General features: G+C 49.6%; 1 protein-coding gene across 1 annotated transcript; it reads left to right on the plus strand.

Annotated features, from left to right (window-relative positions):
• Positions 1-20: 20 nt before the first annotated feature.
• On the plus strand, positions 21-27063 carry GALNS (galactosamine (N-acetyl)-6-sulfatase). Its single transcript, XM_026689757.2, is given in 15 exon segments — positions 21-509; positions 2641-2764; positions 3466-3540; positions 5521-5623; positions 8023-8166; positions 9088-9154; positions 9244-9371; positions 11174-11313; positions 11540-11643; positions 14293-14429; positions 15461-15563; positions 20106-20227; positions 23222-23339; positions 26889-26937; positions 26940-27063. Coding segments are annotated over 15 exon segments (1590 nt in total). The 5' UTR covers positions 21-368; the 3' UTR covers positions 26975-27063.
• Positions 27064-27302: the final 239 nt, after the last annotated feature.

A 27302-nucleotide genomic window follows, 5' to 3' on the forward strand; every position in this document is an offset into this window, starting at 1 on the left:
CTCGTCCCCGCCTCCCCCCTGAATCCCGCCGGCAGGGAAAGTAGCAGGAAGCGTTTCCTCGCAGCTGTACACTTCCGGCTTCGCTTCGAAGGCTCCTTGCGGGGCTTGGGGCAGGCCAAAGGGTTTAGGCACTCATTCCACGGCGCTCCAGAGCCCCGCCAGCGGCTCGATGCCCACAAGGAGGAGCTGTGGCGAACGGAAGGGCCTTTCCCCGCAGCCCCGAAGGAGCTCCACCCCCTGGTTGGCTTTAGCCCTCACCTTCGACGGGGAGCCGGAAGGGCGGGCGACCCCGCTGCCTGGCCGCTCCACTCCTCTTTGGGCTAGGCTTTTTCGGTCCCGCGGCGGGGCGGCTCAACCTGAGCGTTGCCATGGAGACGCAGCCCGGGCGGCGGCGGCGGCGGCGGGTGATGCTGGCCCTTTGGGGCCTGGCTCTCGTGTGGCGCCTGGGGGCGGCCAACCTTTCCGGGACCCCGGCGGCGCCCAACCTGGTCCTGCTGCTGATGGACGACGTGAGCACAGGCGCCTCATTCCGGGGAAGGGGCCTGGGGGGCGCGGAGTTGGCTGGAGGGGCCAGAGGGAAAGCCCCCATCCGGTCCAGCTGGACCCTGAGCAGCCCCGGACTTGGGGGAGGCCGGGCAGGGCCTAGAAGACAGACGCCCAGGCGGAAAGGCTCTTCTTGTTTTATTATGACTCAGGAGAGTTATACCCGATTTCCCAGGGATCTCCTGGTGGTCTCCTTTTCAAAACCACCCAGTTCACTTTCAGAGACCCGAGTTCCTGCCCCTTCGCAGGACTCGTCTTCCTGGGCTTAAAATTTGCCAACTCAAAGTCTCCGCCTGCCAGGAACTGAGTCTTTCCACCCTTAGCCCAACTTCTCAGCCCTTTTCAGAAAATGGAAAATCAGTTGGAAATGCCTGAAAATCACCCCTGCGTTTCTTCAGTCCCAGGGCCGATTGGCAGCTCATTTTGTGGGGATGAAGAAAAAACACACACACAACTTTCCACTGAATGAGGCTCTTGGAAACTGTAAACAGCAGGGAATTGTGCTTATAGGGTCTTAAACCAACCTGATTTTCACTGGGTGTCTGGGAGCCTTTTTGCCTTTTTTGTCTGATGTGCAGTCTTGAAATTCTTGCATTCCAAGTTTCTGGAGGTTTCCTGTCTCTTTCTGCCCGGGATAAGTTTAAGTTTTTGTTAGCTTTAGCTTGAAAATCCTTATGGACCAGTCAATCTCTATGGATACTACCAGATTTTTGAAGAAATATTGAGTCTTTGTTTATTAATTTCATATGCCACCCATCTCATTCCAAAGTGACTGTACTACTTATACACTTACATTGCTTTGGCAGGCCAGGAAGCCAAAAAGTCTTACTCTGTATAGAAAAATGGTTATGAGAATTGGGACTTTCCCCACTGCACATTTCCTGCATTCTGAATAGTATTTCAGTAATATTCCGTTCAGTTTTGATCATTACCCTTAATGGAATGGCCTCCCTGCGATTGAGGCTCACCTCTCCTCTCAGCATCTCACCTGGACTGTCTGAAGGAGGACTGGGCCTGTGTGGGTCACAGACTTTCCCTAGACAGGCTGAAATCTACTGGGATAGCAGCTGCCCCTCCGTTTCAGGAAAAGACCTAGCAGCAACAGAGCTTTAGAATTCAGCTCTGGGCTCTTGAACTGTTCCTATGATTATGATTCATCAACCACTTTTGGGAAATTAGTCCACTTTTCTGCTGACTGAACTATTAGCAGAGAATTTCCTAATGGGCCTCTTTATTTAGTAAGTTTTTGTTGCTGGAAATTGTTGATGTGTATGTGAACATGTGTATTCCTTAGAAGAAAGTTCCTGTTGTTTTGCCTATTTTTCTGTACAACAAAGACGCTCTCATTTTTTCCTCTTTTTATTATTTTTCAGCATATGTGTGTGTGTCATTAAAAAAAAAGTTGTAGATGAAGTCTGGCTAAGAGTGTGAGCTGCAGGTGCCAGTATAGAAAAGGCAGGCCTGGCACCGTTTCCCTGGGTTTTCCTTTAATTTCGTAATGCTGAATGGAAAATTCACACAGCAACCACAAAATGACTTATGCCAACACAGAGTACATAATTTGCTTGCAGAATTACTTGCCTTGAGTAGTTCTGAGGGTCACCAGAAAGTTAAAGCTTTTCACACTTTTACCTTAAAACCAAACTGTGCTCAAAAGCAGCCACTCTCCTATAAGAAAAAAAAAATAGCAGGAATATTATCCTGGTTTGATCTGTTCTGGGCACCTTGGTGACTGTGAATGGAGCCCAAAGACTTGGGATATAAATGTTCCCCCAGAGGGATGTCAGTAGTGGTGCCATCACATTCTTAGTTTGGCTGCTTGGTTTCCTTATTGTCCCAGAGGAAACAGCCAGTATCCATGCTTGGTTGGTAATCCAGGTGAGGCTCAGTTAATATGGGACTCTGCAAAGTTGAAAGCTTTCTCCCCCTTTCCATGACACTTGTGGAAAGAGCCGGCCCCGCTCTTAAGTGAGCATTGCCATGTTGGGTGCTCTAGTGATGCTTTCCAATACCTGAATGGGAAAAATATAAAGGTTAAAAGCTAACATTCTGGCTCTAAAAGCTTTTATTTTTCTTGCCTTGTTGGTGTTTTTTCAGATGGGTTGGGGTGACTTAGGTGTGTTTGGAAATCCTTCCAAAGAAACCCCTAACTTAGACCAGATGGCTGCAGAAGGGATGCTTTTCCCAAGCTTCTACACTGCCAACCCTCTCTGTTCGCCATGTAAGTAGACTGGAGAATGAGGGAAATGTCACGGGCCTGTGGGTAAAAAGCTGTGTGCTAAGATGTAGCATTACCCAAAACTACTGTACAGCCACAGGTCTTTTGTGTTACAGATTAAATGCTCTAGAAAGTACCTGAGAAAATGTTCCATTCTCCAAAATAGTTCAGTTCCTCTGATAGTCTAGTAGTCCATCCAAGCTCCCCACAGATCAGCCTGGTTGGGGAGCAGTTAGGATAAAGTTCTACACATTGCAATAGTGGTAATCACAGGTAGTCCTCAACTTATGCTGCTTAGCAGGCGTTCAAAGTTCTGATGGACCTCCCTCAAAAGCTATTTACTATCCAGTTTCAAAGTTCTGAGCTCCCCCCACCCACCCAATGATTGCATTTTGGGCACTTGGCAGCTGGCTAAGTTTATGGCAATTTGCAGCGGATCTGCGGTCTGCAACTTTTTGTTAACAACTGTGGCATTCGCTTCACTACCACTGCAAAAAAAGGTAAAATTGGGTATGGTCACATGGTAACTCATTTAATGACCAGCGTAACTTACAACCGTAGTTCTGGTCCCAACTGTGGTCGTAAGTCAAGGGTTCCCTGTAGTGATGCTGAAAGAGCAGAACTGTCGTCATCAGTTGGGTGCTTGAAAGAAAGGCAGGCTTGGGGGATCGGCTGTTGTCTTCATGTTTCTCTTTTCTTTTCAGCCAGGGCAGCCCTGCTGACAGGCCGTCTCCCTATAAGGAATGGCTTCTATACCACCAATGCCCATGCCAGGAACGGTAGGTCCTCTTCCTGCAAGCAGAGCCAAGGGCAAGGTCTGCCTTCAGAGTTTCATGTTAAGGGAGACTTACAGGGTGCATTGGCTAACCTGCAAAGAGGGAGGGACAGGCAACCTCAGAGTTATTTTGCATGATCATTTAGACTACCACGAGGAGAGGATCTCCGCTGAGGTCTTAAAAAAATGTTTCTAAACAATGCAGTTTATATTCTAGAATTTGGGTTAAGACTGCGCTTGTTTCTGTGCCAAAGGGGTTAAGGAACATTTTGACAAAAGAGTTATTAAAGTAGTCGTGTGTTATTGTAGTTTAGCAATCTGTTTGAAATTTACTCTTTTAGCAGAAATATGTTCTCTGAACTCGTCAAGGGCATCTGGAGGGCATCACTAAGCTGCCCATAATGCGTACTTTGCTCCAGGATTTTCATGGGGAGATGCCAGCTTGAGCTGATTGGAGGCCAATCTAGCTGGCATGAGAATTGTTTGTTCCAAAATGGCAGATGCTGGAGGAGACCATATGTTTTGAAGCATGCATTTACAGCTCCAGATTGATGCATGCTGCATGCTGGCAAGTGTGGGTGTTTCTCTCTTTGCTGGAAGAGGGGGGCTTTTCCTAGAGCGACAAGGGCAAGAGAGTATGGAAGAATGTGTGCAGCATCCAAAGTAGGCTAAGGGCCCGTTGCCTTTCTTGGTGATGGCTTAATAGAGGCGGGCTAGCCAGGGTAATGGAAAAGTCCTGTTAAATGGCTATGCTGGGAGTTACAAGGTCCTCAGTTTGGCTCTCAATGACTTGCACTGACATTTAATAGTTCTCGAAGTCTTTTCCAGCCCACCTCATCCAAAGACGAGCATCAGGGATTTAGGGCCCTGAAAGAATCGGGATCTGCTTTAGTAGGCTGGGGCATCGCATGAAGATAGAATCAATCATACAGGCAGTCCTTGACTTGCAACCACAAGTGAGTCCAAAATTTCTGTTGCTAAGTGAGAAATTTGTTAAGTGAGTTTTTCCTCATTTTACAGACCTTTTTGCCACAGTTAAGTGAATTCCAGCAGTTGTTAAATTAACACAGTTGTTACGTGAATATGGCACCCCCATTTACCTGGCTTGTCAGAAGATCACGAGAGGGGATCATATGACCCCAGGATACGGCAGGCATCATAAATAGGCCCCAGTTGCCAAGCACCTGCATTCTGACCACGCGATAAAGGGGATGCTTCAACGGTTGTAAAACTGTGGAAAACATGTTTCAGTGCCGTTGAAACTTTGAACGGTCACTAAACAAACTGTTGTAAGTCAAGAACTACCTGCATTTGTTGTTGGCCTTTGGAGCACCTGAGAAGAGAATAGCGTGACCTTCCTAGTTTTTTCTTGCCTCCCAGCAGCTTTAGTGCCATTCATTGGGGCATCTTCCTGGACTGGCTATGGCGTTTGGGAAGGGAAAGCAGGGTGTTGCAGGGATCTCCTTCCGTTCTCCGAGGCTGCTTTTAGGTGGTGTTGGTAGGTGGGGAGAGGTCCAGCCTGCAGCCCCGGCACCATCTAGAGTCAGTATTAAGTTGGGTGGCCTCGTAAATCTAAATGATAAACAAATAGAGATCTTCTCAAGTCTCCTTGGCTCGTTCTGTACCTGGTCGAAAGCCTCCTTCTCTGCTAGTTTGTAAAGCACGAGAGGTCAGATTTGCTGCTCAAAATATGGCACACAAATTTGCTGGATTAGGGTTTTACCCCTTCCCTTTTCTTTCCTGTGTATTTAAAAAACTCAGTGTAGCCTTTTGCTTTTCCTGATGTAAAGAATTAATGGGAAATGGATACATACCTTGAATGGATCCCAAGAGAGAGTCGTTGGAATCTGTTCTTGGCGTCTTCGGCATAGCCTGGTTTAGATGCCTCTAATCCTCGAACGACCCTCAGACCTGAGAGCACCAGCTCACAAATCCAACTCCTGAGGCTTGTTCATCTACCTAAAGTGTTCTTGTCTCCATGCAGCCTACACGCCCCAGGACATAACTGGGGGGATCCCGGATTCTGAGCTGCTCCTTCCAGAATTGCTGAAGAAAGCAGGCTATGCCAATAAGATAGTTGGCAAATGGTAAAGCTTTTTTTTTCTGGCTACCTTATTTCTCTGTGCTTTTTGTAGAGTTCTATCTCAGTCTGTTAGTCTTCAGAAATCGAGGCAAGCTGTCTGGATAACCATGTGCTGTGATTGATTTCTGAGCTATCCATGTGCTTCTTCCATTTCTTTTCATTACCAACGGCAATGCTTGCAGTGCTTGTGCCTGGTTGTCAGTTCTTCCGGTTTTGACTCCCTTGGACTATGGAGATGTGGTCCTTTACTCTCAGAGGGGAAAGTGCCTCTCTCTGACCCCAGTTAAATGTGCCCTTCCCACAGGAAAAAGGATTGATGAGGTTAGCACACCTTTGAAGAGTTGGGCCATAATCTAGACGGGCAGAGGGTAAACGGAGAGCCGGTGAGCAAATATTGACCTCAATCTGCCTGTGCTGCATCCTGGGAGCATCTTTAAATGAGCGAAGAGTTGGATCATTTAAATTGATGACCCACCTCTGTAGTGCTGGCGCAGGTGTTAAGAACAGAAACAGCCAGGAAATGATTTGCCTACATAAATCATGGTTCTTAAAAAGAAGCTTGCAGCAGCTGCAAAAAATAATGTGTTCCTTGATCCACAGAAAAATGGAAGAAAGCGAAAGACCGAAGTGGTTGTGTTCCTCCTATTTATCACCTGGTTCATTAATGTCCCTGATTGTTATATGGCAGATTATTCCCCAACCAGGTGCTCTCCAGAGGCTGCCTGCATGTTGGGCGACAAATCCAAGAAGCATGGGGGGGGGGGGGCTTAATTGGAAGAGGACGCTCCCTTTCCAGACAGCTGATTCCCAGCCTGGGCTGGCTCAGTCCAGGACCAAAGCTCTGTAGCTCTGCTGGCGGATTTAGTTGCTTACGCTCTTCATTTAAACCCTGGAAGTTCGCTTCCTTCTTCCTCCAGAGGAAGATTTGACTGAAACAAAAGCTCTAAAGAGGGACGTGCAATTATTCGATTCTGAAGTGGCCACGTGGCTCCAGGAAAATAGGCGTTTTCAGGTGACAGGGATAGAATGTGTAGTGAATGCACATTTATTTATTATTTACTTATTGAATTTATATTGTCGCCTATTCGCCCATGACTCAAGGCAGCTTACAGAATGTAGAACCCTATTTAAAATAAAAAACAGTAAAAACTAACAAAAAGGATCAAATAAATTAATAAAGTGCAATAGAACAAAATCTGGGGGGAAAAATAAATCACCCCCCAACTCCCACCCTTCACCCCAACGACAGCAGATCACATGAGCCGCTTGACGGACTCCATCCCGCTCTGGGTTCCCCAGGCCCGCTGGCAGAACCAGGTCTTCAGGGCCTTTCAGAATAGTGCTAGTTTCAGAGAGAGGGAGCCACCCCGGGGAAGGGCCTCCTCCTGGGTCCCACCAGGTGTATCTCCCTCAGGGATGGGACCCACAGCATTCCCTGCCTCCCCATTCTAGTGGGTCAGGTAGAGGTGACCAGCAAGAGACCTTCCCTCAGATCACCTGAGGTCCCAAGCCATGAAGGGCTTTAAAAGGGATAACCAGCACCTTGACTTGCACCCAGAAGCACATCGGCAAATGCAGCTCCTGCAGGAGAGGTGACACATGGGCACGCTGGGATCTGCACAAAACCATATGGGCCGCTGCATTTTGCTCCAGGTGGAGCTTCCGGATGTTCTTCAGGGGCAGCCCCACGTAGAGTGTGTTGCAATAATCGAGATGGGAAGTGACTAGGGCATGAGTGACTGTGAGTAGGGACTGTTGGCCCAGGAAAGGGCATTTTCTCAGAATATTTCCTGGGAGTCACACGGGTCTTGTGCAAGCCCAGGAAAAAATCACCCGGCTATGTTTCTTCCTGCACTTTTCTCCACTGGAGGGCAATTTTGTCCCTGGCAGGCAAGTGCAGTTCCAGTAGTTGTAGTTTCCCCTGTGCCACAGCTGTGAGCAGCTTATTTTCTGTTCCATCCTTATTTGCCATTGTTCCTCTGCCCCATTGAAGACCAGCCAAAGAACCCCAGGGGCTGCTGAGCAGATCCCTGCGAATGGCAAGGAGCAATACATGACTCATGCATACTTGAGCACCAGCAAATGGTTTGGGTTATAAATTGCCTTAGGAAACCCTGGTTTTGAAAGATGGCCTGGCAATCCAAAAAGTAAACAGGTAGCATTACTCAGGGCAGGATGGAGAGGAAGGAGCCAAGCAAAGAAGCTTCAGAAGTGGGAGGAATGGACTAGAAAGATTGAAGAAGTGCCGTAAAGAAGTATTCCAGTGCTTGCTGCTTGGCTGTGGGTGTTATTTCTATTCTCCAGTTCCCTGAATTGTGGTTTTTTTTTTTAATGGAACGTAGGAGTTTGTTGGCTGCCCTCTGATGCAATTTCCCCCTTCTTTGGCTCATCATTTTTTTCTAGGCACCTGGGCCACCAACCTCAGTTCCATCCCTTGAGGCATGGCTTTGACACCTGGTTTGGCTCTCCCAATTGCCATTTTGGACCGTATGATAACAAGGCCACCCCCAACATCCCTGTTTATAGGGATACGGAAATGATCGGCAGGTATTAACCTTTTTTTATATTACTCACTTCTCTTTGTTCCTTTAGTAGTTTTGCTCAACTGGTTTTGAGCATTGTGATCATGGGCAGTTTTGGAGTGCATTCTCTTGCTTTTCTTCTAGCCAAGTTTGAGTAGTGGTTGTATTGCTTTCCTTTCCTTAAGAAGCTGTAAATTTCTGGATCAAGTACCTGGGCAGGTCCTCACATTTCAGAATTTCTGCCACAATGCAAATACTTGCAGTGAAAATGATGAACCACCTTGAAAGCACATTTGAGAGATCTGGATCCATTTATTGAGAAACTACTACATCTAATAAATTATGTATGAACTCAAGGGTTATACTTTAATCATTGAGGAAAGGCCAGCCTCCCATTTACTTCTTGTCCATATGGATTTCATTTTTTAAAATACATTTACAGGCCATCTATTCTACTCATTCCAGGTAGCTCATGTTAAACAAAATTCAGATATGAAATACAGTTCATCCGTCACATTATTATCTACTAAGAGGGAAGAGAAAGTTCATATTTTAACATGAACGTTCCCAGCTCGCAGTTCCTGAAGTGGTATCTGAATCGAGACTGAGTCAGTCATAAGCTGATAATGCTTTTCTGAACAATGCAGCACACCCACATCTTTAAAACCTGCACTGTAAAGCACACACAAAAATGCACTAGGGAAGGTGGCTTGCAAAAACATACATCCATTTTGTATGGAAAAGTGTACACATAATTTTTCATAGAGGTCTTTATCAGAATGAAGAAAAGGCTAGAACGAGAACTTGAGCAAAATAGCTTGGCTTATTGAGCTGATGGTTGCTGTTGTCAGCAACAGCCTGCATCAGGAGGAGCAAATCCTTTTTCCTTTATTTTTGCATACCTAAAATGCAAGGAATGTTTTTCTGGTTGTCTTTTCTATCGTAGGTATTATGAAGATATAAAAATTGATCGTAAGTCAGGAGAATCAAACCTAACTCAAATGTATTTACAGGTAATTTTGTTCTGACCACACCTGTTTCAAACCCAAAGATCCTTCCTGTAGCCTGGGCGATTGCATTGAACGTTGCTTCTCTCTTCCAGGAAGCCCTGGATTTCATAAGCAGCCAGCAAGCCGGCCATCAGCCATTTTTTCTCTATTGGGTCATCGATGCCACGCATGCCCCTGTGTATGCCTCCAGGGAGTTCCTGGGCACAAGCCAAAGAGGATTGTAAGTTGGTTTTGAGGAGCATATTCTCCTTTCCCTTCCCCGATGTCCCAAGAGAGAATCCCAAATCAGTCCTTCTAGTCTGACTCAGCAGAGGTATCCATGCCTGGTATAAACTGTGTTTTATAGAATTGTAGAGGCCGGAGGCATCATGGAGATCAGTGGTTTTCTAACATGGCAACTTTAAGTGTGGACTTCAACTCAAAGAATTCCACAGCCAGTTCTCACTTCAGCATACTGCCTCTTGGGCTCAGAGCATAGGAGTTTCTGCTGTAACACTATAGTTATTTTTCCGTACACTATGGCTTGGAGCTGCAAAAAAAAAGAGACACTGCCAGTTCGGGAAAAGTCAAGAAGAGAGGAAACAAATGCAGCCGATGCTGAAGGACAAGCCCTTCTCTGAAAATATTTTCTTGTCTTGACGGAATCTCAACCTCTTCCTTTCCCTTGAATGTAACTTGCAAAATAACAAATGGGCTTGAGACTCACTGCCATTTGTAAAACGGTAATGTGATGCATGTAATGGTTTACTTTCTTGTTTAAACTGCAGGAAAAATAATCATCCAGGTTTTTCCCAAACTAGCCCACAAAGCTACTTAACAAGAAACTGCCATATTGGTTGTTATTAGTTTTAGCTTTAATAATCATTAACATGGCCGAAAGGAATCATCAGCCACACCTAGCGTTAAAAAGGGGCTGTTGAGGTCTTCTTCTTCAAGTTACGCCAGGCAAGAAAACTATAAATCTAATGTCCCTCTCATTTCGCATAGTGAGGGTCTTTGAAATAAAATAAAAAAATCAACATCACCAGATATCTACCTGATGTTCAGAGACTAGAAAATCAATTCAGCAATTTTAAAAAGGGCCTTTTATGTTCTTTATCCTATGAATGAAACAAGCTACAATGAATTGGAATGCTATGCCCGTGAGAATCCTTCAGACCATAGGTTTTTTTTACTGTTCCCAAAGACATGGTCTCCAGCCCCAGGAGTTTCTCTTACTCTCCAGGAGCAGGAAGGCGTCCCTAAAATTGCCTTAGGCCCTGAGAGTTTACCTTCCCAAAAGACAGGTCAGCTCCTGGACCTGAAGTGATTTAGGTTAGTTTTTGCCTTTAGATCCTTGAGGTAGTTAATCCTCTACATGTTTAGAGTAGAGTAGAGGAATAGAATAGGCTTTATTGGCCAAGTGTGTGTTTTAACTTGAGCCTTGGCTAAAATTACCTCATGTCCCAAGAATTCATTTTATTCCCAAGAGCAAGCTCAGCTCCTGAGGCAATACTACCTTTAAAGCTAATGTTAACTCTTACTCACCTGAGGTGGTTTGGTCCTTTTAACAGGACATGGCTGAGATTATCTCGGATCCCACCAATATTTTACTCCTAAAAACTTGAGCCTTGGCTAAAACTATTCAGGACACAGAAGTCAACCTTATTCCCTGAGGGAAGCCACTTGGTGGGAACTGAGGTAACTCACCATAAGTGAGCTGTGGTATAAGACACCATTGAGACATTTACCTCAGCCCCCACTGGCTTTTTACTCCTAGGAATATACACTGTGGTTAAAATGACCTGGCTGTCCCACAAGGTCTAAGAGTCTCGGCTAGAATTACCTCCCAACAGTCTGTGGCACAAAGTCTTCGGCTGCGGAGGCGGCAGTCGGGAGAGAGCCCTTTTCTGCTCCCCCGCGCCCTGCATGTCTGTACACACACACACACACGCATACACATATACATATATACATTGAGTATACTCCGATACCTTCATATCTACCTCGACTGCTTTGTAATTCCTTCTCCCTGTCTCTTAGGTATGGCGATGCTGTGCGGGAAATTGACTTTAGCATTGGGAAAATTCTCAGCCACCTTCAAAATCTGGGCATCAGCAACAACACTTTTGTGTTTTTTACATCTGACAATGGTGCCGCCCTCATTTCAGCCCCAGAGCAAGGTCAGTTTTCTCAAGAGTGGACCTTGGTAATGTTGGGACAGAATATTAGAAGCAGATTTGCTTTCTTCCAAGGGCATTGCCTACAAATACTTATATCGGGGGCGGGGGGGGCAGGGGTGTTAAGTCGACAGTGTCTTTTTGAATGACTTATTAGCCCATTAGCCTGAATTCAAATTCTACCTTCCTCTGTCCAGAAATGCTTTGGAATTATTTTCTCTTTATGCAGGAGGCAGCAATGGCCCTTTCCTATGTGGCAAGGAAACAACTTTTGAAGGTGGCATGAGAGAGCCAGCTATCGCCTGGTGGCCAGGACACATACCTGCGGGACAGGTAGGAATCTGGGGGGGGGGGATCTTCTCTGTAGAACTTAACAGTAGTTTTGCTTTATATGGCATCTTGCAGATCTATAGGTATAATAACGGCATTCACTGCTGGGTTGTAGGAAATGGATGGTTTTGAATTGTTTTCATGTTCTGTCACTTCCAGTTTTTGGCAAACCTGCACCGTAGTGAGCCCTGGATTTGCTTAACCACTAATAAAGCTACCGTAGTAAAATCAGGTCAGTCACGCGGCTGATCCATTTGCGACTTAATGACCAATCTGCAGGCTTCATTAGAGTGGTATCTCAAGGACTGCCTGTAAACAGAGTTTTCTGGGCGAGTTCACCTGCTGCTTCTGCTTTCCCGAAGGATCCAGCTGCAGGACTTTCTGTCTTTGCGCTCCTTTCAGCCTCCTTTCTCCTGTTCCAGCCCCTCCAGCCCCCCCCCCCCCCCCGCCTGTTCTGCTCCCTGAAGGAGAAAAGAACCTATCAAGCCAAAGACAGCACTGCAACCTTTTCTTCGCTATCTCCCACAAGGTACAAATTGAAATTGAATTAGACAGAGATATCAGGTCTGCTTGCTGTGATAAATGTAAAAGGATTTTATTTAAAAACACCCTGACATTTGTTCACCCGGTTTCAAATATTTAGCTTTCCTCCTTTCCATTCCTGGTGGGGGAAACTTTATTAATTGTCGCCTTTGATTCAGAGTTAGAGCTTGAAAGCGCTGATAATGCCGGAGCTGGCTAGTTCTTCTCCCGATGTGGCCCGCGGCAAAAGGGATTTCATTTTCTTAAATACGCTCTGTATGTGCTGAGAGTTTATAAAATATATATAAGGCCCCCTCTTCTCGCGGATGGTAATACGGGCTGTTGTTTGCTGATATGGAAAATATCTGATCTGGCTCCTCTCTGGCTTTCATTATTTATTTTTTTCACCGAGCCACCACGTCTCTTCAGAACCTTCTCTTCCCTTCTCATCCCCATTTTGTTACGGGAATGGCAAAGGAGGGAGAGAGATTGTCGACAGAAGAAAGTGCTACATTCGGCCTCTGAAAACAGCAGAGGGCAGCCCCCTCCCCCAGCAGCCTCCTCCCGTTTCCGCCCCCGCCCCAGATTTTATCTCTCCAATATGGTGCTGCAGATAAACCCAAGTGGCTGTAACATTGGCCTTCAGGTTCTTTTAAGAGGTTTTCTGTCCTCCGTGCAGGGAGAGGATGGGAGACGGGCGATAGACTTGGCTGCTGAAAACGAGCTGTCTTCTCCAGGCCCGGTGGAATAAAGGGGAGGAAGAGCAAGGCGGTTGCTGGCAGTCCTGGGTGGAACGGGACAACTTGCTGCAGCCCACGTGCTGTGGGACAATTGAACAGTTCAATTTAATTATTCAAAAATAAATATTTCAGTTTTTGTCATTCACGTTTCATTCTGTCCCTCCTTTTGATCCTTTTCAAAATGATTCTATTCCACCATTTCTTTGGTATTAGTGTAATTGTCATACACCCGTCCTGGGCTGGTGGCAGGAATAAAAAGGTCCTTGGAATTTACCCAAACCTTCCACTCCTGGGGATCTGACCGTTCATTTCTGGTGTGGGAAAATGCTGCTGCCGGCCAGGGTTTCCTCTGGAGCTGCATCCCAGAATCTCAGCCCTAAAATGTTTATGTGGAGTTGAAATTCTTTGTTTTTTCCTGCATCTCCAACATCCTTCAGTAGTCCAGAACAGCATTTTTCAACCTTGGCAACTTCAAGAAGTGTGGACTTTTAACTCCCAGAATTCCACACCTCTTAAAGTTGCTGTGGTTGGGAAATGGTGCTCTGGAGAACCCTGCTGGTGGCTGTGGCTACAGCGTCCCAAATAGCTTTGGAGGCCCTTCGCATCTCTCCCAGTCACTTGGGAGATCCAGAATCCGGGTACATGTCCGTCTCAGTCATCCTGTCACGGTTGTCCCAAAGGTGCTTTTTTCAAAAGGCAACTGGACTTGCTTGGTTTTAATAAAGCATAAAAAAGCCAAAGGAAATCCAGTTGCTTTTGAAAAAGCATATTTAACAATCTGGGTAATTAATAGAACTAGAATTAGAATTGGAATTGGAATTGGAATTGGAATTGGAATTGGAACTGGAACTGGAACTGGAACTAGAACAGAACAGAACAGAACAGAACAGAACAGAATAGAATAGAATAGAATAGAATCCTTTATTGGCCAAGTGTGATTGGACACACAAGGAATTTGTCTTTGGTGCAGAAGCTCTCAGTGTACATAAAAGAAAAGATTCATTAGTCAAGAGTCAAGAATCATCAGGTACAGCACTTAATGATAGTCATAGGGCACAATAAGCAATTAATCATACCAGGAAACAGGCAATATAAATTGTAAGGGTACAAGCGACAAAGTTACTGTCATACAGTCACAAGTGGGAGAGGGTGGGTGATGAGTGATGAGAAGATTAATAGTGATAGTAGTGCAGACTTTGTAAATAGTTGAACAGTGTTGAGGGAATTATTTCTTTAGCAGAGTGATGGCATTCGGGGAAAAACTGTCCTTGTGTCTAGTTGTTCTGGTGTGCAGGGCTCTATAGCGTCGTTTTGAGGTAGGAGTTGAAACAGTTTATGTCCGACATTGAAACAAGAGTTCTCACACGTGCTCTTGTCTTATGGCTTGCAGGTGAGTTACCAGCTGGCCAACGTGATGGATCTCTTCACCACTTGCCTCTCTCTGGCAGGACTGCAGCCTCCCAGTGACAGGCAGATCGACGGCATCGACCTCCTGCCTGTCCTCCTGCAAGGCAAACTAATTGACAGGTGAGTTACGGGCATCCCCCTCCTCTTACAGCTCTCTGCCAATCCCCCCTCCCCACCCTCAGCCTTATTGAGGTGCAGCAGAAATAGGTGGCTATTTTTGGAGCCTCTTATTATAGAAGGGTTACTCCTGCCATTTGTTCGTGAGGGTGAAGCACCTGCTTCCTAAACCTTTTGTGGATGTTGTATCTGGAGCTCGAAACGTATATTGGTGACTGCCTTGTCACTCCATGGAGCTTAGTGTTTACAATGTTGATTCTTCTACTTCAGAGTCCTCGATTTTGACCAAAATTTCTCTGCTTACGTTATGACCCTGTGGCCTTTTCCTGAAGGACCCCTTCCTACGGTTCTGCTGCTAAGGTTTTAGGTCGAGCTATGGACACGATACAATACAGGATACCAGCACAACTGGCCTAAAATTCACTCAGCCAAATTAGATTTGGTCAATTAAAAGCCACATAATTCCAGGAAAGACCAACTTACCCTCAGTCTCCCAACTCCACAACATTGAGTTTGTACGAATAATGTGGTGCGTTCTTCTTTTTTTTGCAAAATAATTGACTGAAATATACATGTTGCTCTATTTGAGTTCCAAGCAAATTTCAAAGCTTGGTTTCTCCTGGCTTTGGGGCTGGCAATTTGGCCTCCTGTATCTTTGGCATCTCCATCACACAGGTGCCTTTCTCCCTTGAGTATTTTAAGTCAGCGGCCTCCTCTGTGTGAAATTTCACAGTTCAAGGATGAACAATCACTGGCAAGACAATTGGTATAAGGTTTCCTTCTGACTTTGCTAGGCAAGCTCTCCCTCTTGATGGATGCTTTTAAAAATGCTAATTGAAAACCTTGCAGAAAGGCTATTAGAAGCCTGCCTGCTCCTGACTGATAGCTAAGTTGCCGGCCAGGCTTTGCTAAAGAGTTTGTCTCCCTTATCTCTGTAGCTGCCTGGCGGGGGGGGGGAAGCGACTTCTTTGGATATGTTACATTTCTCATGTGGCTGTACCTCTCTCTTTGTCCCTCCCCATCCTCTCAATCAGGCCAATATTTTATTACCGTGGCAATGAGATGATGGCAGTGCGGGTTGGGCTTTATAAGGCCCATTACTGGACCTGGAGCAATTCCTGGGAGCAGTTCAGCCAGGTAATTGAAAATTCCTTCCTTCCTTCCTTCCTTCCTTCCTTCCTTCCTTCCTTCCTTCCTTCCTTCCTTCCTTCCTTCCATCCATCCATCCATCCATCCATCCATCCTCCCTCCCTCCCTCTCCTCCCTCCCTCCCTCCCTCCCTCCCTATTTTCAAAAGTGATGCATCATCAAAACATCAACTTCAACGCAAGATGTAGTTTTAAGGAGGCTTCAGAGGTGTTAAAAAGCTTTTAGGGAGGATCAGGATTGTATTAAAAAGAAAACATTTAGACTAATTCGGGTTTTCAAACATAGCAGCTTTAAGATGTGTGGGCTTCCACTCCCAGAATTCTTAAAGCTGCCAAGTTTGAAAAACCCTGGGAAGGGAGAGAAGGTGGGAGGCCCTTTCTTTGTTCCTCTGGTCAACTTCAGCATTTCAGGCCGGCCTGCTGGGAGGAAGGGCCTTGGACCCTCGCCGCCTGTCTGCCCGGTGTGAGTCTGTGAGAAAGAGCCCAGCTTTGATAATGGAGCTGCTGGTTCCAAGGTTATCCCCTTGTGAGTGGTGGCAGAAGTGCCATTAAGGAGTGTTTATTCCCTTCTAAGTCTTTGTTTAACTGCTAGTTGATAAAAGTCAGTAATTATACTGCACATCATAGGGTGATTAAAAGTCCATGGCGTTCCTGCTGCTTGTGTTGTCTGCGGTTGGGCTGGGTACAACTGGAGCACCCAGTTAGTGGACAGAACCCCCATTAACAACATGAAGATTGTGCGAGGGCTAAAATTGGTCCTATTCTTCTGTGCTTTGATACTAATTACAACACTAGGTAATCGTTGGTTTTTTTGTGTATAAAAAAAATAGAATGCCGAATATCATTACATTTTTTGTTGCAGATGCTTGAAACACTCGCAAAGTATAATTGCTATTTAATCTCCTTTTTGCTGTCTCCAGTTTTTTTTATCAATATTATTGATGGTGAGGCTGGGAGATACATAAACAAAAGCAACTTGATGTTGTTGGTTCCTTTATGTAAAGGGAGCATTAAACACATACGTTGAACACGAGAACAGGGATTGCAACAGCCAGCAGCGGCTGAGACCTCCTCAGCGGAACACGAGGCAGCTTTTTAATTGGATGTTTTGCTCCACTGGACCCAAGGGAATAAGGCCAAATTTCCTTAGAGACTTCCTTCTTGGGATCTGACCCGCACCCTGAACTGGCTGGAATGCCTCAGTTGAAGGCTGGGATAACGGAGGGAAGGAGGCTGCCTTTTGGTAGACCAGACCGTTCCCTGAATGTCCCTGGAGACCCAAAGGGTGCCGTCCTGTCTGCCGTGTGAAGGGATAGGAGTGGGCAACCTCAGGGGGGGGGGCAGGTGGTGCTTCTGGGTTATCCTATGGTTAGAACTGCGGTTGTTCAAGGCTTGCTTGGTCCTGGATTGGCCGAATTCTGTTTATCTTAGCTTATCAAGAGAGGGCACCGTTCTTGCAAAAAGCACCTGTTTTTCTTGATATGCCAAAAGAAGGAAAGCAAAGCAAAGCAACTCAGCAGGAAATCCACCTGGCTAAGAAGAAGCTGGCAGAGTTGGTTTGCAGCTGTAACTGACCGAGGAAGAATATTTACTTAGCTGCCATCCAGAAACTGTAAAAGGGCCATTGTGATTTACAAGTGGTTCTTGTTTGCACAGTTTTAAGTTGTCATCCCTTGATTAATGGGTTGTGTGGAGCAGAAGGGAGGTTTAGTGGGTGTAAATAACTGAGATATGAAAAATGACACTTGTGGAGGTACGATTTTTTCCTGAACATAATAATAGGTAACTCTTTAAATCTGGGCAGACAGATTAACATCTCAGGTGCGCTGGAGAATCAATTAGAGACACCGAAGAGTTTGAAGGTTTGGAAAGGAGGCAGAGGCCACGTTGCCTTGGAGATGTTGGGACTCCCCCACCCAGCCTGGTTTATTCTTGGGGGGGGGGGAGGTGTCATTTCTAGTGCCCTTTCCTTCCCAGGTCTGGAATGGGGCAGATGAGGACATCTCTCAAGTCCAAAGCTTGCCCAGATGTGAAGGCAGCCTTGGAGAGTAGACCATTTGGGTGCTTCTTGCAGCGGATGGCCCCCCCCGCCCCCTCTGATCCTACCTTACTTAAACCTCATGCGTTGCAGCAGTGCAGCGGTTCATGTTAGGAAAGGAGAGGCTCGGTTTGGAATCCTGAAGGTGCATCTCAGCTCCCCTTTGCAGGAGGAAGGCAGGGCTGGCTGAGCAGGAGGACGGAGGTGGTGCCCAGGTGATGGGCTGCCAGATCAAAGCATGTTAACGTTGGTGCTTGGGGAGAGCCAACTGGTGCCCGTCTGCTGCTTAGCTTCTTGTTTATATTTCTTGAGCATCTGTGGCTGTTGGCTGGGAAACAGATGCAGGAACACAACCGCAACCCCTGAGCGGGGTGACCCTGAGGGTTGGCGTGCGTTAAGAGGGAGGAAACCACACAGTTGAGATTCAGCGCCAGAGGCAGAGCAGGGCAAAGCCTGAAGAAGATGGGTTCTTCCTTACACTTGAACAATGGACGCTGGATGTTTCAGGGACGTCATTAGCATATCGATAAATGAGTGACAGCGGAGTGCTGTTTGCAGGGGACATTTTTGGGTAGGAGGGTGGAGGATTCTGGACCTATTTCTTAAAAAGTCTGGCAAACCTTCCAGGTGCTTTTATTAAGAATTTACACTCTGTGCTTCGCCTGGTGTTAGGCTTCAAAGCTTCCAGGTTGGCACACCGGATGTCCTGTGATACTGGTTAATCTCGACTAGCAGCTCTAGTTGCCCACCCAGAGGGAGGAGATCTGTGTCTAATGACCAGCAGACGGATCCTAACCCACCCTTGGTGATTGGTTGAATGCCCGATTTCAAGCCGGTGTTAACATGAGAAGCAACGGATTCTGTAAACAGACAGCATGGCAGCAAATACCCAGAGAATAAATTCTTACCTCGTGCAAAAAACCACATTTGCACTATAGGCCCCCCATGCTAATTAGCACTCTCTTAATTAAATAGCCTTTTTGATTTGCATCCAAGTTACAATTGTTCCGGTTTGGGCTTTTATTAGGTTTTTGGCTCTTATTAGCTGCTGTTGTTGTCGTTCCATTATTCTCCTCTCTAAGAAGAGATTTGGGCTTTGCAGAAAAGCAGAGCTTGCTGGGTCTCTGGCCAACCAAAGGTGAAAAGGTCCATCACCTCCATGGCCGTTCAAAATCCATTCGAGGGTTGCCTGCTGCAGCTTATCACAGCCTTTTCTTTCCCTCTTTCCTTCCTTCCAGCCACTGAGACAGAAATCTGTAGCTCTGCGCAGGTAAATGGGATTTCATGAGCTTCTAACCTTTCTTACTTTATTGAAAAGCAGAATATTAACTGCTCCACTGACCAGCCTATCCACTAAAGACGGATAGGATATTTTTAGAAAATTGTTTGCCAATCACATCTCCTCCGACGTCTGTAAAGAGACTTTTGGATGAATGCTTGTTTTATGTGCAAGCAAAGTACAGCTGGGCCACCTCCCCGCCTCCCTTAATAGCACCCTTGGTCTTCTGGGAAGCAACAGCAGCCTGGAAAGGTGGGCTGGGCCATCAACGATAAGCAAGGAGGAGGGTCCTGGAAGGGGCACACGCCTTCCTTCTCTGGCCCTGCCAAGGTGAGGCAAGAGTCAAATGACATTATATCGTCTAGACGTGCCAGGATGTAGAATGCCATGTGAGGCAGAGGGTTGGCACTCCCACCCATGAAGAATTAAGACACAATGCCCAGGGAGAGAGGAACCTGCCTGGGGGAGAATTGGGACTCAGCCGCTTGACTCCTTTCCTGCCACACCTGTTGTCCTTTGACACCTGTGTAGATGCGGACTGAGCCTGATCCAGGGCAAGATGGTTGGTATGTTCAGGGCTGGGAAGGGTTTCATCTGTCACGAAGTCTTTTTTAGCCAGGCAGGTTGCCAGGAATCACAGCTGTGCCTAGGACATCTGGGCTGCCCCGGAGATGCTCCAGGCTGCACTCTTGTAGGCTCATGTGTTGGTGAATGGACCCAGAGGGCAGATTCCTAACAGTCTGGATGGGTGTCCCAAAGGCAACTGGACTTTCTTGGGTTTTTTTCCTTGAAAACATTTCACTTCTAATCCAAGCAGCTTCTTCAGTAAACAGAACTGAAGAAGCTCCTTGGATTAGAAGTGAAACGCCTTCAAGGAAAAACCCAAGAAAGTCCAGTTGCCTTTGAGAAAATCGCTTTGGGGAAACCCTGACCTGGATGGTGACGGAGCAGCTCCATGGGTCGTGTGGAGTGCAAACTGCAGTAAGGGGGAGAGGGAGATGATCCCCCAAAAGGAGAATTCGCATTTTAGCTTGAGGCACCAAAGGTCCAGGGATGATGGCCTCTGCCCGGATGGAGAGCAGCTGAGTGGGATGCGGACTGAGGAAGAGAGGAATCGTTTGGGCCTCTGCTGCAGCTCCATCTCTTTTGCCCCCCTCCCTTGTCCTCCCCCGCTTCTCCTCACTGCTGACCCTCCTCCTTTCCTGGTGCTGCAGGGCATCGATTTCTGCCCGGGGCAGAACATTTCCGGAGTCACCACCCACGAGCAAGAGGAGCACTCGGAGCTCCCCCTGATCTTCCACTTGGGAAAGGACCCTGGAGAAAAGTACCCCATCAGGTGAGGCGGAGGGTGCGGGTACCTGAGCGAGAGGAGCCCCCCCCCATCCCGTGAAGGGAAAGGGGTTACGTGGACATGCCGGGGAGGGAAGACAGCACCACGCTAGGCGCTAGGCGGGGCTTTAGGGATCCCTTCTCCCCCGCCAACCCAAAGGAAGCTCAGGCCGACCTCCTTCCTGTCTCCAGTCATGGGAGAAACACCCCAGGTTTTCTGCCTTGCAGTCCCGTCATTTCCATTTGGGAGGGGGCAGCAGGCATGTGGTGTGTATCTGTGTTAGTTTAACGTAAGTATCCCCCTTGGCGGCCAGCCTGTCCGGGGTGCCTATGCTAACTGGGGGGGACGACGACTTCAAGCATGTGCCAGCAAGGGCCGTGTGGCCTGCAGGCCAGCCAAACAACCGTATTCCTGTCCACGGGGAAGGGGGAGAATGCTGGTGTCTATGGGCAGCTTTGCCTCTGGGAGAACCGACCTCCTGGCCCCTTTTTTTCCGTAGAGGTGAAGGCGCAAGCGGAGCTATGAGAATCAAGCTCAGCAACTTAAGATCTGTGAACTTCAACTCCCAGAATTCCCAAGTCGGCTGCGAGTTGAAATCCACACGTCTTAAGTTGCTGAGGTTGAGTAACCCTGGACCAGAGGGCAAGGAGCCCTCGGGTGGAAAGGGTGGAAGGGCTCCTTGGTGGCAGGTGGAGCCTGGCCAGCCCCCCAGGGAGAGCAACTCTATGGGCAGGGAGGCACCCCCAAAGGAAGCCCCCGCCCCGCCTTTGCAGATGACCCAGCCCATTTTGCCACGAGGGTTGCCATCCCTTGGATTCGCAGCCATCCTCGAAAGGGAGGGCAAAGAACCCGAAAGATGCCTGGGATGAAGCCCCCCACCCCTTCCCCTCAGTTCCCAGCTGGTGATGCTGCCAGCCAGGGCAGAGTTAACCCCAGAATGAGCTCCGTCCTACGGATCCGCTTCAGGTGGGAGGAGGAGGAGAAGGAAGAGAGGGGGACAGATTGCAGGAGCACAATTATGCTAGAGGAGCTAAACACACACACCACACCTGGGCCTGGGACCACCTGCCTCCCCTCCCATTCCTGATTGGCTCTCTGGGGACCTCCCGGAGGTAAAGTGTTGATTAGTGTAATGACCCTGGACTCCATCCCCTCCCTGCCTTCGTCCAGAGCCTGGAATGATTCCGGTACACAGGGGGAATCTCGCAGGCGGCCTCCTCTCCAAGCCACCTGCTCACCCAGCCCTGGCTCACTCTCCCCTTTCATTCTTCCGCTGCAATTCCCAGCCACTCTTGGGGACGCGGAGTACAAATTTAGTGCGTCCTGGGGGCAGAGTGGCCTGTCGGAGACAAGAGGCATGCGAGACCCCTGTGCAGGCATGGCCCCATGGCTACCAGGGACATTGTGCAAGCGTAGCCCCACAGCTCGTCTTGCCTGCTGGGGGAGGGTGGCTCTGATTCCCAGGGGTGGAGACTGGACGGCCCCTGCCAAGCACATCTCCCTGGGACCTGGACAGGCCTGCTGCCAGTTGGTGGATGGGCGCTGCTGGCCTTCTCCTCTGGAGCCCGAGGCCCGCCTGAAGAAGAACCAGCATCCGGTTCGGCCTTGAGTTAAGCAGGCCATTCTGGGTCCCCAAAGATAGGGGAGCTGCCTTCATCTAGGGCAGTTTTGCCAGCCTTGTACAGCCGTGTTTCTCAACCTGGGTGATTTTAAGAGGTCTGGACTTCAACTCCCAGGGTTCCCCAGCCAGCCTGCTGAGAATCCATGGCCTTCTGGGGATGGAAGGCCAGGTCTCTGAAAGCTGCCCAGATGGAGAAATACAGTCGCAGAGGGTCTGCTGCTCCGTAGCACAGGACCTGTTTCGCTGTGCAGTGGATCCCTCAAAGCTCGACCTCCCAGCTGAGCAAGCAAGATCAGATCACCAGCCGGGGCAACTTTCCTTTGCCAGCTTCCTTCCTCTTTGCTTCGGGTTGTGGTGGTCCAGCCCGCTCACCCCCATGGAGCTTGGTTGCAAGCAATGGGACACACGCCACCCACTTCCTTTGGGGCACTGCAGAGTTGCCCAAGAGGATGGTACTGGTTGGCGTTTGCGAAAAGTGCTGCCATGACACGTCCCAGGCTTGTGAGTGCGGTTGATCTTGGAGAAGGAGGGGGGCCGGCTACAGCCCGACAGCCGGGCACCATGGTGAGCTCGGACCGGAAGCGAAGAGGAAGCTTGAGTCGGCCGTGGTTTCCATTTGGTCTCCGAATGTGATTTGCACTCGTTTGTTCCCTAAGGGACTCTAAATATGATAGACAGAATGAGATCGCTAAGTCTAAGCCCCAAGATGTGCTTGAAATAAGGCCACAGAGGAAAGGAGCCATTAATCCACTTAAACAAGTACCTGCCAATGTTTATAATCCTGATAAAAATAAGGGGGTCCAAGAGGAGGGAGGAGCTGCTCCTTAAGGTAGAGGGCAGGACCCTAGCAGCGAACTCTCTTGCCCAGGGAGTTTTTTTTCCCATGGGGGTGGGGGTTGTTCATCACCCCAAGAACCACTGCCCTGTTGGGGAGCGGGAACTGGGAGGGGAGCTGCTCTGGAGGCAGAAGTCTCTCATTTCAGCCTCTGAGATCCTGAACTGAAAAGGATAAGGAAGCAATTGAGGAGAAACACTTTGGACTTTTAAAAACCTGGCAAACCTGGACCATCCACCACAAACGATCCCCAGCAAGAAGGGAGACATGTTCGAGGCAATACTAGACGGTCATCTGTGGGGGTTGCTTTCATTGGGATTCTTGCATTGAAAAGGGGGTCAGACTGGACGGCCTCAAATGGAGCCATCCAGTTCTGGGAATTCTACGAAGCTTCAGTTGGCTGGGTTGACTGCCCAGTAGTAGTGTGTCCTCAGCCGACCTATGTCTTAGGAAACAGTTGGGACTACAGCAGGGTATGTTTCTGGCCAGGCCTATCCGCGTTCCCTTCCTTTGGGTCTTTGAGTCAGCTGTGGTTCTGTTTCAGCTTCGCCAGTGCCGAATACCAGTTTGTTTTGGAAAGGGTCTCTCCCGTCGTCCAAGAGCACAAGGCCACACTGGTCCCAGGGCAGCCTCAGCTGAACGTCTGTGACAAGGCAGTCATGGTAAGGCACCAAAACACAACCTGACCTTCCACGGCTCCTATTGGGCCTCGTGGGGCTGGCGTATCTCCTTTGATGCTGGCCCGAAACCACCAGGCCGCTGGGCTGGGTCGAGGTCTGGGGTAAGGGGGTGGGGTGGGGGCTGTGTTTCTGTTGAGTCCCGAGCTTCCCAAGGCCAAAACTCCTCTCCCACCGCCAGGCCCCGTGTCTTCCTTGCAAAAGGAGGGATGCCCTTTGTAGGCTGACCACGGGGAAGACACTGTGGGCCTGCTCCGGCCAGGTGGGCCCAGGGAAAAGGCTGCCAAGGGCGGTGGGGGGGGATGGAGGGCCATCCAGACGATCTCCCTGCATAGGGGTGGCCTTGGTCAGGTGGCCTTTGGCCTCTCCTGTGGCGGGACGGAGGGGGACACTGTGCTGCACTGTTCTCGCCAGGTGGGAAACGTAAAAGGAGGCCTGGCACTGAATGCCTGGCGTTTCCTCGTCAGCACGCAGCAGGTTCAGGGTGTGTTTCCAGCCGGAAGAAGCCCCCATTGAAGTAGCCCTACGGCGACCAGCTCGCCTGGAGCTACCCTTGCTGCAGGCTGACTTTGGCTTCAGACCTCCAATGCAACAAACCCCCCCGGGTGTAGGCCTTCTCCGGTTAGACTTCCCTGGACCGGCCTCGTGTCGGCCTTCGGCACGGCACCTACAGCACCTCTCCCCCAGTGAGAAAATGCGGCTCTCAGCTGCCAAAGGCTTCAGTCCTGTCAGCCTTGTTTTTATCGGTTTTGCTTAGCATGAGGGAGGTTTTTGCCAGGTGCAGCAATGCCGGACATTTGGGAGAAGGAAAGAGACCTGGCCTGTGCAGCACTTACACCTGGGGATTCTAGTTCACCCAGGGCCCTAAGCCAAGGTTTGTGGAGAGCTTTACATAACCTGTCAAAACCACACAAACCACAGGATGGTTTAGGACAGGGGTCCCCAACCACCCGGCCGCGGACCGGTGCACCGGGCCGTGGAGCACTCTGTACCGGGCCGCAAAGAATTTTTTTAAAAAAATGGCGGCTTTCTTCACCTTCGGTGAATGCTGCTGGGATCGGGATCAAGGACACAAATGAAAGAAGGGGAGGAGGAAGCAACCGAAGCCTGTCCTGCTCTCTGGGTCAGCTCTCTCAGTCGCTCTCTCGCTCCTCCACCAGCCCAGGAAGAAACTGCTTCAAAGAAGCGGGGGGGCTTTCCTGTCGCCGCAGCCCTCGAAGCGCCCGTTTCTCCCCCCCCCCACCCTGTCCGCCCGCGCGCGGGTTCAACCCAGTGCTTCGTTCTGCCTGCCTGCCTTCGTTAATGGTTGAATCGGAACAGCTTCGGCTGAGTAAAAGAGGCGAATAGTTATTATGGATTCTCACGAAGCTGCTCCCAAACAACCAGAAACTAAGGCAGGCAGGCAGGCAGGCAGAATGGGACACTGTGGATTGAAGCGCGCTGCCGGCGGGCGGGCGGTGGGGGGGGTGAAACGGGCGCTCGGAATAGCTGGGGCAACAGGAAAGCCCCCCTCTCTCTTCTCTCCCCCGGTCCTTGCAAAAATTTTCTGCTTGAAACCGGTCCCTGGTACAAAAAGGTTGGGGACCACTGGTTTAGGACAACCAGAAGACAACAAGAAGGCTCCTCCGTGACCCTCTTAAGAGGCTGAGCTTAGTGGGGTGAAAATGCCTTCTGCCCCACTGTTTCCTCCCTTTAGCATTTCGGAAGTGGAAAGTGGGCTTTGAAAGCCCCGTTAATTGTCCTTTAAGTTGCCCAGAGAGATTTGATTTTTTGGGGGAGGGGGCTGGCTTCCCAGGGCCTCCTGCTCTTCTGGCTGGGCATCATTGCCCCCTGGTGTCCGCTGTGCAGAATTCAGCGCTCCGGGAGAGGCTGGGCCAGGCAGGCAGGCAGGCAGACGCTCTCCTTTGCTCTCCTTTGCTCTCTGGGCAAAAGCCCCAAAGGAAGGCCAGCAGGACGGGGCGGGGGAGGGCGACCCTCTAGGCACCGACAGCCCGGCTTCGTCCATGGCTGGGCGGGGAACTGTGAGAGAAGAAGGCGCTGTGAACGCTGTGTAGCGGATGGAAGCGGGTGGGGAAAGGGAAGGGGAAGGTGGCACAGGTTGGCAGGGAAGTGGGGACATCCGCTGGGCTGACTGGCAGTCCGGGCCTTGTTTGCATTCGATGGGGGGAAGAGTTTACCTCTGGGGGGAGGAGGCAGCCTCTCTGCCCAGGGGAGTTCTAAGAGGGAGGGGCTGCTACACAAAGGGGAAGAGAGAGGACTCAGAAGGAGCAAAGGACTTTGCTGGGGTGGGTGTGCCACCCTTTCTCCTTGAGCCAAGCCTTCTCCTCCTCCTCCTGAGTGGTAGGAAGGACTTCCATGGTTTTTAGCCCTGGCGCATGGGACACGCAGCCCACCCCCATCACTCCAGTGGCTGGATACCCTCCCTCTCCCGGCCACTCTCCCCCCTCCCACCCCCCAGGAAGGAGCATCCCCTCCTTGGAAGCCTGAAGAGCGTCCTCCCCCTCCTGGCACGGCTTCTGCCCTGCAGAACGGGAGCCAGTTCCAGCAAGCCTCGGGCTATGTAAATGCCTTCCAATCCATCAGTTGCCAGACTAATCCATCAAACTTTTCATTCACACACACACACACACACACACACACACACACACACACACACGTTCCTATGGGCCTCACCCCTGCCCTCCCAAGGCTGCCGGCTTGGCTTCTCCGGGGCTCCTGGGAGAAGCTCCACAAACCTGTGTGCAAAACGATTGGTGCATCGGCCAAGGGCCTCGGGTATCCTGCTGTACAGGTTACACAAAAAGGTGCAAAAAGGCCCTGCCTAAGGAACAGCTGTGTACAAAAGACCTCAGCTGCACAACACAACCGGGGTCCTCAACTTGGCAACTTTAGAATTTATGGACTTCAACTCCCAGAATTCCTCAGCCAGCAAAGCAAAGGTGGCCGAGAGATTCTGGGAGTTGAAGTCCCCAAGTCTTAAAGTGGCCAAGGTTGGAGACCTCTGAAATAGAACCTAGAGCATGGGATCAGGGGGCTGGAAGGGACCCCAGAGGTCTTCCAGTCCAACCCCCTGCTCAGGATAGGAGATCTTATACCTTCCTGGTCAAAGGGCTGTCCAGTCTCTTTCGAAGGTTCCGTGGCTCAGCTGGGCTCCTCTCTTGGTTCCTTGAAATCCTGCTTCTCACTCAGGAAGTCGGGGCGGGGGAGGGGGAGAGGGGCCTGTAGAGCCCCCCAGTTTGGCCTGTGCTGAATGGCTGTGGGGACATCTGAGCGTGGCTGTTCTCATCCAGGGGGAGGATCCATCAGCCACAGCCGGCACAGATGCAGCATTGTCCATGCAGAAGCTGAAGCGGGGGGTTCCTCACAGCGGGGAGGGAGCCACCGCCCCCCCCGGCTGGCTTTGCAAGGGTTCCAGACGCTCCTCTTCCAACGGCGGTGGTGCCGCTGTTGAGGAAGCAGAGAGACCAGAGCCCCGGCTTTCCCAGGGATGGGGGGTGAGCGCTGACTCTCTCTCTCTCTCTCTCTCTCTTGCAGAACTGGGCTCCTCCGGGCTGTGAGAAGCTGGGGAGGTGTCTGAAAGCTCCCCTCCTGACCCAAAGAAATGCTTTTGGCCTCATTGAGGAGGGCAACTGGCCTGGGCAACCGGCTGTCCAGCAACTGTTACCCCCCCACCCCCCACCCTGGGGAAGGCGACTCTGGTGGCGGCTGCTGCTGCTGCTTGTTGGGAAGGAAGCACCCCAGGGTCGCTTCGGGTCTTCGGTCTTTGAACTGGGGCGACTCGCATCTCTCTCTGGAAGTGAGGCTCTCCGGAAACGGGGGAAATGCTTGATACCCGTGCAAGCCTCAGGGCCTCCTTCGGGGAAACGCCCTGCTCCAAGCGGGCTCCAGGGGAAGAGGATCTTGGGGCCGATAGCCAAACAGCCTTATTTCAAGATACAGCGGCTCTGT

The sequence above is a fragment of the Notechis scutatus genome, chromosome 9 (assembly GCF_049901735.1).
Source record: "Notechis scutatus isolate UNSWTSFEM ecotype Mainland chromosome 9, rNotScu1.2, whole genome shotgun sequence".
In the NCBI taxonomy this organism is placed as follows: Eukaryota; Metazoa; Chordata; class Lepidosauria; order Squamata; family Elapidae; genus Notechis; species Notechis scutatus.